The sequence below is a fragment of the Schistocerca serialis genome, chromosome 7 (assembly GCF_023864345.2).
Source record: "Schistocerca serialis cubense isolate TAMUIC-IGC-003099 chromosome 7, iqSchSeri2.2, whole genome shotgun sequence".
Lineage (NCBI taxonomy): Eukaryota > Metazoa > Arthropoda > Insecta > Orthoptera > Acrididae > Schistocerca > Schistocerca serialis.
In genome coordinates, this window is record NC_064644.1 from 310,091,828 (window position 1) to 310,107,816 (window position 15,989).

Below are 15,989 nucleotides of genomic sequence, written 5' to 3' on the forward strand. Positions count from 1 at the left end.
GAGTAAGATAACTGCCTCAACTTCCTTGACCTAATTGTAACCACAAAAAAGGTAAACATGTTTCCATTGTCTGCAGAAGACCAATCTGCATCCATTCATGTCATTATCAATCTTATAAAAGAGCTTTTTTCAATGAGATGGTTACCAACTAATGTGCTTACCTTTGCATCTACATGAAATAAATATAGAACTTGATATACAGAAACAAGTTGCTGTATTGAATGGTTATAATTGTATCCAGTTATCTTTCTTAAGGTTCCTTCTAGGTTTTTTGATGGATTTTGTAACAGGTATTTAGACACCAATGTTGATTTTTGTGGGGCAGTGTTGGTTTTTTGGAAAATGGCTTAGTATTTTCCTTGAGTGAGCCAGTGGTAGTTTGCCCTCATTGGTGGAGACTATGGATAGGTCAGAGTTTGTATCGGTTTGCCATCTGCCTGATCGGAACATTTTAAATTCCTTGGCATTATAACTTAGATGGAGTTGTTATATGTTGATATATTTGGACATTTGTTGTCCATTTTCATCTATGATTTTGTTTTGGCTGTTAAAATCTCCCACATATATGTGTGACTTAGTTGCCATGGGTAAGGCAAGTGTTGGCCACTTTGTATTAGGTGGTTTATAGGCTGATGTAGTCAGGCCTTGAAGTTCTATAATAATTACTTCTCCGTAGTTAATTTTCTGGCATGTTACATCAACATAATCAGAGTTGCTGTTGTTTAAATATCCAGGAGAAGGTGAGAGGCAGCATTGATATTGGTCTGCATTCTGTAATTTTTGCATATAGCTGCTGATTTATCACCAAATGGGTTTCTATTCATTGTGGTGGATATCTGAGCCAGCAAAAGATTACTACTCTATTGGGCCTGATACAATGTTCCTGCAAAGACCATACAAGCACGGAGGATAGGTATGTAAGTCACTTACGGCAATGACATCAGGTGGGTAAAGGAGGGTCCTTAGGGATAATAGATCAGGGTGTATATGACCCGGGACAACCGGGAGATCCGGGAAAAACCCGGGAATTTTTTCATCCGGGAGAAAACCGGGAAAAACCCGGGAATTTTTTAGAATTCCGGGAATTTTTCATTGTTTTAGTTTTCAGTTAAATTTTTGTGATTTTGACTGGTAAGAACCAATACTTTAATAAAGAATGTTACTGTATCCCACTTCTACAGAATAATACTTCAGCAACAAAACATGAACGAGAGAAAAAACGAAAATAAAACTTAAGTCTCAAAGGAAATGCGCGATATACACCAACAAAACACAGTGCTCATACAAGCGTCTGCCAATAGCAAAGTGTGCCAAAGGCTTTAGGAAGACTATGCAATGCTCGTTAACAACTAATTTTCTCATATGAGCGTGACGTGGCAGCTGTTTACATTAGATTTGTTTGAATGCAAGATCTTTCAATGTTTTACACGTATGAACATACGGGCTTCCTGCGTCATCGTAGCTGCGCAAGTGCAGTGGCGCCTGTTATCTGGTGCTCTCTGGCAACTTTCAAAACGAACCTATTTCTAACAGGTCATGGGAAAATATTGCGAATGGTGGTTTGAAAAGCGTTACTTTCAAAGTAAATTTCCTTTTATGTAAGATGGACTGTGTGCGAGAATGTAAGACGAATTTCTTAAATCACAGAACGTTTGACTCTTAAGTCAACTCTTTGGAGACGACCATCTAGAAGAATTTCGAACCCATAAGATCAGACATTTACGTCATTATTAAAAATTTTACTGCCACAGTTATGTGATGTTTCTTAAAGTGTAAAACGTGCAAATAGGTCAACATTATTTGTGGAAGCTTAGCTTCTGTTGCAGCATATTAATCTTCGAGACCAATATTATGTGTGAAAGCTTTGCTTTTCTTGTAGCAACAATATGTGTATAAATTTAAACCATTAACTTTTCTTATTTGTGTGTTTGCACTACTTAAGAGTGATCTTGCTATTGACTGACTACATCACGTGTCCTATGCTGTCATAAGCTGGTGAGATCACGTGACATGAGCTGTGAGTGGCTTACAAAAGCGCATCGCAATCTCGATTTCAATGCTTCAGAAAGTAACATACGGTGTTCGGTGAAACTCAAATTTATACCTTCGTAACACGAAAATATGTAGCGTACATGTTGCTGCACATCAAAGATCTTCCCAAAACATGTTTTTTTCCCATGAGTTTCATTTTCTAAAGTGCCGGTGTATAAAACCATAAACCATCAAAGGACTGATAAGTTTTACAGTGTCGAGGAAATGTATACTGTCACTTAACACGGAAAAAGTGTATTTTCACCCGGGAGAAAGTGTATTTTCAACCGGGAAATCCGGGAAAAATACGGGAATTTTTTTTTCCTTCTTCCTGTATACACCCTGTAGATATTAGCGCATTATTCAGTCATTTTACTTGTTCTTCAAATATGAAAGAAATGGGCACAAAGGAACCTCCACATAACATAGTAGAGTGGCTTTTGAAATGTAGATATTTTCTTAACTGAAGAGAACTGTATCCAAAAACAAACTGGCTATCATCCTTTTATATATGCCTGTCTGCTAAACAGCTTGTCCTCTACTTATTGAATGACTAGTTGTATACATTTTAATTTAACTGCTGAATTATGCTTTTCAGTAAATAAGTTTTCCACTTCTGTTTTTACATGAGAAAATGATGTTTTTTACTTACAAGAGGCTGTGACTTTCCAGCAGTTAGGTTTCTCGCAGTATTATAATAATAAAGATGTAAAATCTTTCTGTGGTTTTAAGGTCAACAATGTGGATGAGGTTCTGGTTTGTCACTCGGACTTCCTGGACATTTGCCTCAAGGACTGCATGCTGACTAATCCAAAGCTCTTGCGAACAGTGTACAAGTTGCTCGATGTGTGTATGTCATTTCACGACTTCATGGAGGTAAGCTTTTTTTGTCAGAAAACTTGTCCTTATATAACTTGTACTAATGAATAAGAGAATTGAATTCAAATAGAAACAACTATTGACCTTAGTTGTCAGTAAGTCTTAGATTTATGATCACATTGAACTGAAGGCAGGAACACCTTCTGTAGAGAAAGCAGATGCATACTGCAAGGACTCGAATTTTGTTATTCAGTATTTTTCTTAAGATCATGCGCATTTTATACTGTAGTTGTAGCATTAGAACTGTTTCATTTAATTGGCATTTATAGGAAAAAAACTGACTGTGGAAACGAAATTCCTCACAATTTCATACTTTTGGTAATGAGAAACTTCTGAAGAATGTAACAGTTACTATGTAGGAAAAGGTTATCAAATCATTGAAGTCAGTAGAAGGCTGAATGAGGTGAAATGAAGGAAGATGAATATTAAATTTTACACAAGCACACTCAAAGGACAAACAAAAGAGAGAGTATTATATGCTACAAGAAGGAAGGTGTTGGAAAGGTGTAAACTGTTTACGTCTCCAGCATCATGGAGGTCATGACATGAAGTACAAGTCAGATTTCTTCAGGTAACTGCCTGTAGCTGCATAATTCACTTTCACATTTTACTTATAGAGTCTTTTTCTATCCAGTAACCTTTAGTCTGAAACACTAATCACCAAAGTATTCCTTGTAAGGAACATTCTTCTCTTTCTTGCTTAATATAACAAATGATTATGCATGTACCTCATATATAGCTTCATTTTCAGCCCAAGTTAGCAACAAGATTTTCCAAGAATCATTGTGCTGTAGAAGGAAACCTGTTGAATATGACAACCTGGCATATTATTCTCTCAGCCCTTCTGTCAAGAATGGGTATAGTGTAGGCACCTCAACTAATTGTTACCCTACTGCATTCATACTACAGTAATGGTGACAATCACAGAACTTGTTAACAGTACATGTGCTGTCAGTTTCCACAACAATTTGTTATGAAGTGTTCGCATGCTTAACTGAAAGGTAACGTGCTTGTCTGTCATGCAGCGGGCCCAGGTTTGATTCCCGGCCAGGTTGGAGATTTTCTCCGCTTGTGGATTGGGTGTTGTGTTATCATCATCATCATCATCATCATCATCAACACGCAAGTTGTCCAATGTGAAGTCCCCTGAAATAAGACTTGGAACCCGGTACCTGAACTTCCCCAGATGGGACCTTCCAACCTCCAATGCCACACGAGCATTTCATTTTGTTATGAAGTGCATGAACTTTAGAACAGCATCACCAGTAAAAGAGAAGTTTTAACAGTGGAAGAAAAGTGAAAATGATTCAGAATCGAGAATGGAGTTAAAAAGGTTGGCGTGTTTCATCAATTTGGCATAGTAATTCCTTAATCAAAACAATTTTGAAGAACAAGGATAAAATTTTTACTGTGTTTGAACAAAATGGATCTAAAATTAAGCTGCTAGAAAAATCTGAATGGAGCGATGTGGATGAAGTGCTGCTTAAGTGGTTTAAGCAACAGAGAAGCATCAGTGTACATATTAGTGGACCTGTCCCTATGGTAAAAGCAGAAGAATTTGCCAAGAAATTAAAATATGAGGAATTTGTGGGCAGCAGTGGCTGGATTGACAGATTCAAGCAATATCATGGCATTACTTTTGGCAAAGTGAGCAGTGAAGCCAACAGTGTAAATACTGCAACAATCCAACAATAGATGTAGACTGTGACATCTTTAGTGCAGACGAGACTGGGCTTTTCTTTAAATTTAAACCTGACAAAACTCTGAAATTCAAGGATTAAAAATGTGTTGGAGGCAAGTTAGATAAAGAGCAAAAAGCAGTTCTGGTTTGTGCTAACGCAGATGGAGCTGAGAAGAAAAAAATGCTCGTGATAGGTAAATCAATAAGTCTTAGGCCTTTTAAGTATGTAAAAAATCTACCAGTGCACTATAAGGGTAATAAAAGGTCGGGGATGATCCCCAAACTCTTTGAAGCTGAAATAAGGCATTGGGATTGGGAGCTTAGAAGTCGGGAAAGGAAGATGCTGGTTTTTGTTGACAACTGTTCAGCACATCCTGCACCCTCAGGTCTGGAGAATATTAAACTTGTTTTTCTTCCTGCTAATACAATAAGTGTATTGTAGCCCATGGGCCAAGGAATAATTAGGAATCTGAAATGCCACTGCCATAAGCTCCTATTACTGAAAGTGGTACAATGCATTAAGGAAAAGCATCTGTTACGCTGATGGATGTGATCAGATGCATTACCAAAGCTGGGAGCTGGTTCACAGCCTTAACCATCAACAACTGTTTCTGTCATGCGGGAATCACAACTGAAGGAATAAATGCTGGCAAAAATGAAGAGACGTTCAATGACACTAATGATGTGCTGCTATCTGCGTTGCTGCCAGAAATCAGTCAGTGCAACTGTAAAATGTATGCAGCAATAGATGACGACCTTGTTACCACAGAAGTGCAACAAAGATGAAATTGCAAATGATGTAAAGAATCAGGGCCACAGTGACTATGAAGTGAGCAAGAGAGTTGAAAAGAAGAGGAAGTAGAAAGAAAGTGCCTATCCCTACTGTGAGCAAGAAGAAAGAAATAAAGTGCCTATTCCTACTGTGATTGATGCTTTAGAAGCTGTTAGAATTGCAAACATGTCCTATGGAACTAGGGCAGGGAGCAGGGAAATTGCAAATGAAATAATGAAAGTGTGTATTGGGCAATTAGACAGCAGAGTAAAATGGCTGATTACTTCACTCCTAAGTAAAGAAGTTTAGTGAGTACTCGACATATTGCTGTATATACTGTATTTATGTAAGCTTAAGAGTGAATACTGTACATAAAATAAAACAAGGCTAAATAAATTTGTTCTTTTCCATTTACCACCACAATGGACTGAAAGTATGAATTTGATTACGACCACACTTGTTCATAACAACATAATTTTCAAGTTCCTTTGAATGATGTCATAGCCAGGTTCCACTGTATATAAATTGGCTAGTTTATTGTTTCTGCATAGGCAGTCTCAAAATCTGGAAATTTGTAAACACAAATTAAGCAACTATCTTTCAAAAATTGTGTTTGAATGCAATTTGTTTCTGAGAGCATCATGTTACACCTCGTATGAAATGCCGAACTGTCTACCATAACATTTCGGAATGCAGCAGCATTAGGATTGTGATCTATCATTTCACAATATTGGTGCTTATGTTGGTCAGGATCCCACAACTGTTGTGAATATGAAATAAAGAACAGACATAATGTTCACTTGGCCAAGTAAGATTGAACAATCGCTTCAAATACCTTGAGTAAGAAAATGGCCTTGTCTGCATAAAAATGAAGTATCTACACCGAGATGCAACCATATTTGGAGCACCACAGACTATCAATATGGCAGCCATTGTTGCGGTGGGCAACAGAGAGAGGTGCATCTACAGTGTTATGATAAGTGACAAACTTGACACAGGAATGGTACAGCTTATTGTTCCAGATGAGTCCCTTTTCTGCCTACAGCGTCGCCATTGACATAGACATACACATATGGGAGGCTCCGAGAATGATCAAATGCTACCAGATTGTGTTTTTCGTAGTTGTATGGGCTCAGCACCCGGCGTGATAGTGTGTGTGTGCTATTAGGTGCATTACATGGTATCTCTGATTTGCATAACCAGTAAGTTGGACAGTGGCCATTACATTTCTGAAGTGTTAAAACTGGTGGCTGTGTCCTGTCTTTGAGATTTTTTGTGATGCTGTCTTTCAGCAAGATGATGCAAAACCTCATTTTGCCCATGATGTCGTGACCTACCTTGATATAAAGGGTGCTAGACTGTGTCCTGGTCAGCCTGTTGAAAACAGCTGGTCCTTGTTTGTTGAGGACAAGTACACTAGCACTCATAAGCCAGTACAACTGATGAACTGATTGATGAACTGTGACATAGAGCTGAAGCAGCATGGAATGTAAGGTACCTATATTTGTCATCCAAACTCAGTTCAACTTGATGCCCAACTGGGTTAGAGCCTTTGTTACTGCCAGTGCTGGCAGCTCTCTGTACTAAACATCACATCCTATGTACTTCCAAATTATCTACAAATTTAATCATGTATTCTTCTTACTGTTCCGTGGAGACACAGTAAGGAAAATTTTGTTATTTGCTGTGCTTCCTGATATCATTTTAATGGCCGTTAGTGTACAAGGGGGCTTCAAAAAGTAAGTTACACATTACTATAGCAGGTGAAGTAACTTCTATTGAAAGCTGCAGCACACTTCAAAGTGACACACATGCGTGGCATGATTTTTCAAAATAGTTGCAAAGTCTTTCTATGCCGGAATGTTCAAACAGTTGTTAAATTCCTCAATGATAGAAATCTGATCCTTGGTCATGGGGCCATTCAAAAAACTGCTATGTAAACATCCTAATTGTTGGAAAATCTTTTTCCCTCCCAGCTGTTCTTTCAGCTTGCCAAAAAGATGCAAATCATATGGTGCAAAATATGGACTTCCAGATCACCGCCATCAATGTCTGTGCTATCTTGGTCAAAGTATTGGCATCATTTCGCTACAGCCAGACACAACATTGCAGTTCATCGGTATATTGCCACAATTTCACCTTGAATCTGTGTGCAGTGTAGTCATTTTGCCACACATAGTATCACATATAGTGTCACACATACTTCAACTTTGGATTGCGTTTCCAAATTCTACGCCATTTCACTCTTACACAGTGATACACCTGTTACCCATACCACAGCAAATATGTTTTTGCAAGCAGCTTGGAGTCTGTACTCCTCTTCTGACAATGCGCCACTTTTGTTACACAATGGTCTTAGCATGGGATGACATACATAACTTACTTTCTGAAGTTCCTATGTTTATATATACTTAAAGTCAGTCCTTTGTGTGATTAAAATTGGTACATGAAATTTTTGATTTTTAAAAATTTACTTTGTGAGGTCAGTGTGGGGGGTGGGGGTGGGAGGAGGGGGGGGGGGGACATGTGTAATGGTGGGAGGCAGAGGAGTGAGACAACAGGCAAGGTACATAAGTTTATTGCTATCTCTTTAATATAGTGCTTATTCCAGTTTCATATTTACTGTCAGCAAAATGGAGAATGAGAAGTCGTGTGTGAAGGTTGTTGTATATTTACCGAAACTTGCTAATTCTAGAACATTTTACTCCTGTTTTTACAGTGCACTGCGTGATATCACCCAGAATTGTTGGGTATTCAATTCAATCAAGTGGCTAATTATGTCATATTTTAACTACTGCTGTTTTGTTGGTAGCTGCTTACTGCGAAACTTTATTGCCTAGTTTCAGTGTTTCTGAAATGCATTACATTATTGATCTTTTTGCTGGTTTTTGTTTTTGTGCCCAACGTTTTCATTTCATTTTTCCTACATGTCCCTTTGTGGCATCTTTCTCTTCCAGCAGCTCAGATAATGTCAGCAGTCCAGTGCTCCACAGAGTTACGCTTTCATATTCATTCTTTTCATTCTGCTCCAAATGAATTGACAATCTGTTACTAGTCGTGACAAGAAACTTGCAAAATGAAAGAAAGAAAAATGTGTGTGGGCCATTGAAGAGAGTAAGGAGTGGGGTTATTATTCACTTCATTTAGGTTTTTGTTTGTAACAAGGATTTGATGAGAAAATGCAAACTCAATAGTGATGATTATAAAGACAAACTTTGTGTGTGTATATGCCTGTTCCTGTCACTGTGCAGAATATGGGTCGATACTACATGGAGGCGGAGCTGACTTCGATGATCGGGTCTGATGGGAGCTCTGACTCACTTTGTGAGGTATACTTTGCCAATGCCTTCTTGTACTGAATTATTTTTAAATTGCAGTTGCTTGTGGTACACCATTGTTTCTTAGCCACTAAGTTCAAATATTTGGTTTATTATGGTATTGGAAACATTTACGGAATGCATTTAGACAGATATTTTTAGATTTTCCATTTTATTTATTTTGCAGTTCCATGCCATTATTATTGGTTTTATGTTGTTGCGTGGTAAGCATGAAAAGAATGGATGGCTACAAGTAGTGGAGTGACAAATCCCCCAGGTACTTTGCTAAACATAAGAAATTAGGTTTCCTGCAGTCATTGTTGTAATGAGCTACAGCACTTCATAGCACTGTTTAGCCATTGGTAACTTTCTTGTTGCCCATGTTAGTTTCTTTTTTTTTTTGTGTTCCTTACCTGTACTGGGTTATATTTTTTTCTGATTGTTAGTGGCTCCCTGATTAACTGTGTCAAATAACAAATGTATGCACCATCAGATTTGTTGAAACAAATATTATGTATAATATGAATTATGATAGGCTGCTACGCACCACATAGAAGAGGCATTGAGCAACAGATACACATATTTAACAGTAGACTAAGCTATCGGGCAAAGTCAGTCATCAGATTTAGAAAACACACACACACACACACACACACACACACACACACACACACACACACACACACACACACAAAGATGCTGTAGTGCTCCCTGAAGGTGTGTGCTGGGACTAGGAGGGGTTAGGATGGTGGCGTGGCATGTACATGATTGGGAGGCTTTGCTGTATGTAGAGAGGGGATGGGGGATGCAAAAAACAGTTAAAGGGCCATACAGGTACACAGGTGGGGGGAGGGGTCTATGATAGATGATGGTTGAGGCTGGAGTGGGAGCAGTGAAGGCCATTCAATTTAGTCAGTTGTTGAAGAACTATCAACTCATTCATTTGTAGTTTTAGGTATTGCTTGAGTTATTCATTTATTCTTTTGAGTGAAACCAGTCCATGGGTGCAACAAAGTGGAAACAATCAGTTTTGTCAGTTGTAGTTTTACGTATCTACAGGATAATTATTTATCCATTTCTTTCGACTGGAAGCAGTCTGTGGAAACAGCTGAAGGAAAACACAGTACGGTCCAGCAGTTTCAGTTTTGAGTGGAAATGCTCAGTTCTGCGATAGATAAATTATTATCACTGACTGCATTCTTTTATTGCCTGTCAGCACTGTTGTTGCTGTTCTGATATTTACTTTCTATTTAGTGCCAATAGGTGGATTTTAGTTCAGTTTTTCACCCAGGTTTACAATCAGGCATGATCATTTATGTTCGGATCCAAATGCGCAAATTCTCAGTGGTGTGGGAATGGAAGAAATCATGACTTGGTAAAAATTGACCCTCAATTAAAGAAAGTGAAAGAAAATTAATGAATGATGATAAACATTTCTCGCAAAAAACACATTTGACGAGTAACCGTATACGCTTGAAAAGTGAACAATTAGAGGAAGAAAAAACTGTGTCTTGCATACTTTCTGTTCATGTCACTTAGCATTTACTGAAATAGTATGGGTGCAAACCAGTGGGAAGAGATAGCCAGAGCTTCAATAAATTCAATTAAAAAAGTAATTATTCAATGTTGTAGGAAAAGGTAGATTGCTATTTACCGTAAAAATGAAGCATTTAGTTGCAGGCAGGCGCAATTAAAAGACACTTGCACAAAACTTTCAGCTACAGCCTTCATCAGAAAAAGAAAACACACACTGTTCATTCACACAAGCAAACACACAATTTCCAGCCGGTCGTGCATACATGTATGAAGGAACATTGCATTGTAATTCAGAATAATACAGGCACTGCAATATCGTAGTCATCTGCCAACACAAGGCAAGCGACTTAGAAGTAATATGTCTTCCCTGTACTGGAATATACATATGGATGTACGAGTACAGGTTATACACACATGGTTGATGACATATGTAAGTTTGGCTCTGGCCATGAGTGTGCTCAGGTAGCCAAATGGTAAGGCAACTGCTTCCGATTAGCAGGAAATCTGGTTTCGAATCCTAGTCAGGCAGAAATTTTCATTTTCATTGTCATCACTCCATTATACAGCTGATGGTAGTACATATTTGCAACTGTGAATAAATTTTTCATGTATATCTACAATGTTTGTGTAGAAGTTGATGCCCTCCTCTCCCCCACCCTTTCTCTCTTACAATACAACACATTTCACCATCACCAAGAGAACTGTTACAGTGAAAAAGATTAGTATTGTCAGAGGATTTTTGGAAGTGAAAACTGTCATGCAATCTTTTGAATTTTGTGAATGTTGAACTGGCTGTTTCTTTCAGACAGTTGTATGCAAAATTCATATTGATGTTATATAATAGTATTTTAGATTTGTTGAATGTCATCTTATCCAAGCAGTTTTTCACAAAATATTGCCACCTGCAATGATGAAGATATAATTCAGTTTTCATTTGTGCATTTCTTCATAAGACATGCTTGTGGGGTTTGCCCTTACTATGTCATTTGTCACAGACCACTGCTATAGTGACCTAAAATAAAATCAGCTATAAGAAACTCAGTTTCTAGGTCTGTGAAGAAAAATTAACTGTTATCACTATAAAAGAACTATTCGTCAGGGATTGCTTTCCTGCACTGTAACAAGTTTCATCAAAGATGTCTATAGCAAAGAGGTCATACACTATCATCAAACTGATTTATTTTAATGAAACTTGACACAGCATAATTTAAGCAGAGCTTAACAGAACAGTCTCTGGAATCCTATCCCTACCTTTCATCTAGTTATATGGATAAGTTTTCAGTTTAGCAGTCAACTGATACTGTAGCTTCCAGATTCAAATTTGTGTGACTAATAAACAGAAGAATTGTCCTTTATGCAAAAATTAAAAGATAATTCATACATTTAAATATGTTGGTATAGGCATTAAAATTGCTAATCTGTGTAGCCCCTCTGTCTGCATAAGACTCCCAATCTTAGCATTTAAGATTTTTCTGTAATATTGCACATTAATGAGTATAGAGAATAATATGTATGGTGTATTTAGTATACACTATTTTATACACAGAATCCTTCCAGACATCTCTCTGTTCTCAGAAAAACGAAGTGGTTAATTGATCCGGTGGGGCTGGTTTGGTGACTTGATGTTAGTATCATGCTTGGTTGATTTGCATTTATGTTTTTAGTATGAAAGTGAATGGGTGCAATGCTTCTGTAGTATTAGTGTTAGCATTTCAGCACTGTGCTAACCACAGAAGTAGGATTATTAGCCATTGCTATGAAAATTTGTTTTCCTACATATACAGTTTTCAGTTATGGCATGTTTAGTAACTTTTTGATGTTTAAACCTTTAATTTCAATTTGTAACAATTTATTACTGCCAGAGGTTGTTACTATAAAACATTGTCTTTAGTGTCAGTTTCCATTTTATTTCTCATAGTGATTGCTGTCTTGTTTAGCAAGGTATTAAATGTAATTCCCTGAAGAAAGAGTTTAACTCTTTGTCTGCAGTTAATTATGTAACTGTTCTCATCTGTGTGTAGATGGAATTATGATAGTAGATGCATGTAAGTTCTTTGAACCTAAATTTCATATGTTGTGTAAGGAAGTCGTCGAAAATCGTGATTGATGACTCGCTTTTCAGGATTATTACACATTTTCATCAATCATGGGGACAGCTTGATGAAATTCATTTATTTTGAATTTCCTCTGTGACTAATGTTTGTGTTTCATAAAAATGTGGTTTATTTTGTGTGCTAATGTATTATTGGAGATTATTATGTGCTATATAACTCTTTATTTTATGAAAGGTACAGTGTACTCACGAAATTTTCATCTCCATTTTAAAGTGGTATGGTTAATTGATAGATTAGTTGATCTCCTTGTGAACTGGTCAGTTCATTCTATGATTGGGACTTAAATGAAATGATTTGAATTGATTGCTGGGTTCAAGATGCTGCGATTTGGCTGACACACCTCCTGATATCATACACACATTCTCATGTGTGCACGTACATTCCTTCTCTCTCTCTCTCTCTCTCTCTCTCTCTCTCTCCCTCCGCCTCCCCCTCCGCCTCCCCCTCCAACTCCCCCTCCGCCTCCCCCTCCGCCTCCCCCTCCGCCTCCCCCTCCGCCTCCCCCTCCGCCTCCCCCTCTCCCTCCCCCTCCCCCTCCCCCTCCCCCTCCCCCTCTCCCTCTCCCTCTCCCTCTCCCTCCTCCCCCCCTCCCCCCCTCCCTTGTCTCCTATGTCTTTCTCTTTATATATGTTTGGATGCTGGGGTGTTAATCAGTGAGATTTTATGAGTTTATTCTTACTCTGTAATAACTTAACTGCAATTCAAACAATTATAAAACCTAACGTGAGAGTCCTTCTCAAAGTACACTGTACGGAAGATAATGCTGGAGTCTAAAAAATGGTGAACTGCGATGTGCTTGCAAGCTAGGTGCAGTTACAAGTGTGTCTGGCTTTTGACAGAGTATACCTCATGTTTACACACATCTACACAATTAGACAGCAATGAATTAGTGTTCATTAGGATTCTGTTGGTCAGTTGCTGGTCTTTCACAGCCCACATTAGTGTGCATTATTTTCTTTGATGTACTTTTTTGAGAGTACCAATCAGTACTAAGGTATCCAGTTGTTGTTCACACCAGCTTTCCACTGCACTCACTAATGTTATGTGCTGGGAATTTATCATGTGCAGATGTGCACAGGATGCTGCGATTGCTGCCGTTTTTAGAAAAAGCGTAAGGGGTTTATTGTGCTGCTGAATATTTAATACCTAGTTTTTCATCATCATCATCATCATCATCATCATCATCATCATCATCATCATCATCATCATCAGCCATTTGACATCCACTGCTAGAAAAGGTTTCCACCAGACTTCTCGTTTCATTATGGTAGTAGCTCATATGCAACCATGTCATTCTTCCATTTTTTCTAAAGTCATGCAACTTAATTTCTTTATTTCGTATTCTCAATTATTATGGAATGTATCGGTGAACTTCCTTGGTTCATCAACCTATGTACATGTCTTATCCTACACTATACATTGATTTATAGGTGTGGAACCACTCTCTAAAACAGATGGATAAACAAAAATTTAAAGTGAAGTTGTATGAGATGAGAGGAGGAGGAAAACTCGTGAGGCTGTTATCAACCATCTTTTAAGTCACCATCTTCGATGCAGCTTGTAATTTTCAAATGGAATGGAGTCATGTGACGTATCAAATAGATAGAGAATCGAATGTGAAAAAACAGTGGTGTCTTTCACTTGAGCATAACTTTATTCACTTTAGAGTTATTCTAAATTTTGTACAGATTGAGATAAATACTGGTGATAACACATAATATATACAGGATGCGCTTAACATGTTGTCCAGCATGTTGTAAGGTGGTTGTTAACTGCTACACCCATTCCTCATTGTCTTCTGTTGTAGCATTTGCCCTGACTGATCTATTTCTTCATTTTCCTGCCTCTTCTAGTAACATCTAAGATGAATCTTCATTGCTCACATACTTACTCCTAGTATTTGAATAGTTTTTGCAATAAAAATCTGTCTTACCAGCATAAGTTAAAATTGATAATATTTACACTTCCATTTCTTTCTTTGACTAATTGCCCAATTGTTGTTCGTAACACAACCTCAACAGCTAGGTTGAAGCTCATTCTTCTGTCCATATTTGTTTACAAAGAAATTTGTTTTTGGCTGGGTTCAACCTTGAGCAAAAGAAAAAAATTGTTTGTTCAAGGTGGAACCTTCACTAAAAATTTAAAACCAAACAATGGAAGCTCCAGGTAGGTATATCAACAATATAGGAAAAGATAGATTGCTACTTGCTGTAAAGAAGACACTTAAGTTGCAGACAGGAACAATAAACAAAAAAATTCATATTGACAACTACTTGCGACTTCCTTGAAGGACTTACAGGATGCCATTTTCCTGCACTGATATTTTCTTCTTAAAAATGAAAAAATAAACACCTTATTTCATTATTTAGCAATAAGCTAATTTTGCTCCCTTGAGTATTTTCAAGCTACATCACAATAAAAATCATTATGCATACAACATGTTATGATTTACACATCAATGTGGGGAAAAGTAACTTGTGATGTCATTCCTAATAAGAGGTTCTCACAGCTGTAGCAGGTGTAGGCACAGTGCATATGTTAAGTCCATGCATAAAATGGAAAAATGTGCAAGCAACACATGTGTCAGCTTTTGCCACTTTACCATCAAACATCACACATTAAAATACATTAGTGTAACTAATGGAAACACACATTTTGGAGTTAACACCTTAAAATCAAAAATCTGCACAGTTTTCTTTCCAATGTGTTGTTAAACATTATTTTAGTCCACTTTCATACTTGCATTATAATGTTCTTTTAGTCATTGTTGAAGTTATCTGCAATGAAGACACTGTATTGTCCCCACCTAAACAAAGGTGGCTTACCTAAGTGCGTTAAAACAAATTCTTTTATTTTCATAGTTAAGGAACCTAAAGACTTTGTCCATCACTGCTGAAAATAGTTTTCTTGGTATGGAATATACTTGCTTAGCTGTTCCTTCAATTATGAATTTTCTGCTATGTTAATGAAGTGCACTGGAAGCTGTAGCATTGTTGTATATGTTCTGCAATATTTTAACAAAGTTTGAATCAGTGCCTTGTTTCTCAATGGCTGTTAGTACAGGCTTTCTCAAAAATCTATGGATCCCAAGAGAAGTGGTGATTCATACTTTCATCACTGTTCTATAATTAATTCATGATTCAAATGGCCTCCTTGTAAAGCAACATTGTTCTTTTTCTTAATTCAAACTCAATGTTTATGCCATACATCTAATGATTAACTTTAGTGGATGACTTTGTGTTTCAGAGAGGGGGATGATAGATGTACAGTTAGTTTTGTTCATTTCGTTTCTTGTCAAGCACAATAACTACAGTATTATTCCCTTCTTGGAGCACTGTCTGCCTCAGTAGATATTTTGCATAAATGTTTCTTTTGCATTATTTTCCTCCAGTTTTAATAATTCACATAGCTGCACCATTTTCTCTAAGTACATTTCACTTATTCATAACTAAAATAAGTTTTTACAACTTGACTACTGTTACTTCTGGAATCTCACCATTATCAATACCACCTCTTCGTGTTGCTGAGTCATCTCATGATAGCTTCTACAATATTTTTCACATTAATAACTGTGTCATCTTAACTGATATAATCTGATGTGATGTTTACCCAACACAAGGATTTAAATTTCCTTTTTGCTAAGTGCTTTCTCTCTCTCT

The 15,989-nt window shown here is 37.4% G+C and overlaps 1 protein-coding gene across 2 annotated transcripts in view; it reads left to right on the top strand.

Moving 5' to 3' along the window:
• LOC126412351 (gamma-tubulin complex component 2-like) overlaps positions 1-15,989 on the top strand; it is a 188,021-nt gene that overhangs the window by 158,993 nt on the left and 13,039 nt on the right. The window contains exons 13-14 of one of the 2 annotated variants that reach the window (XM_050081904.1): positions 2,764-2,907; positions 8,615-8,692. In XM_050081904.1, the coding sequence (XP_049937861.1) occupies positions 2,764-2,907; positions 8,615-8,692 (222 nt within the window). The remainder of the gene's footprint in view (positions 1-2,763; positions 2,908-8,614; positions 8,693-15,989) is intronic. The other variant, XM_050081905.1, reaches the window with a different exon arrangement.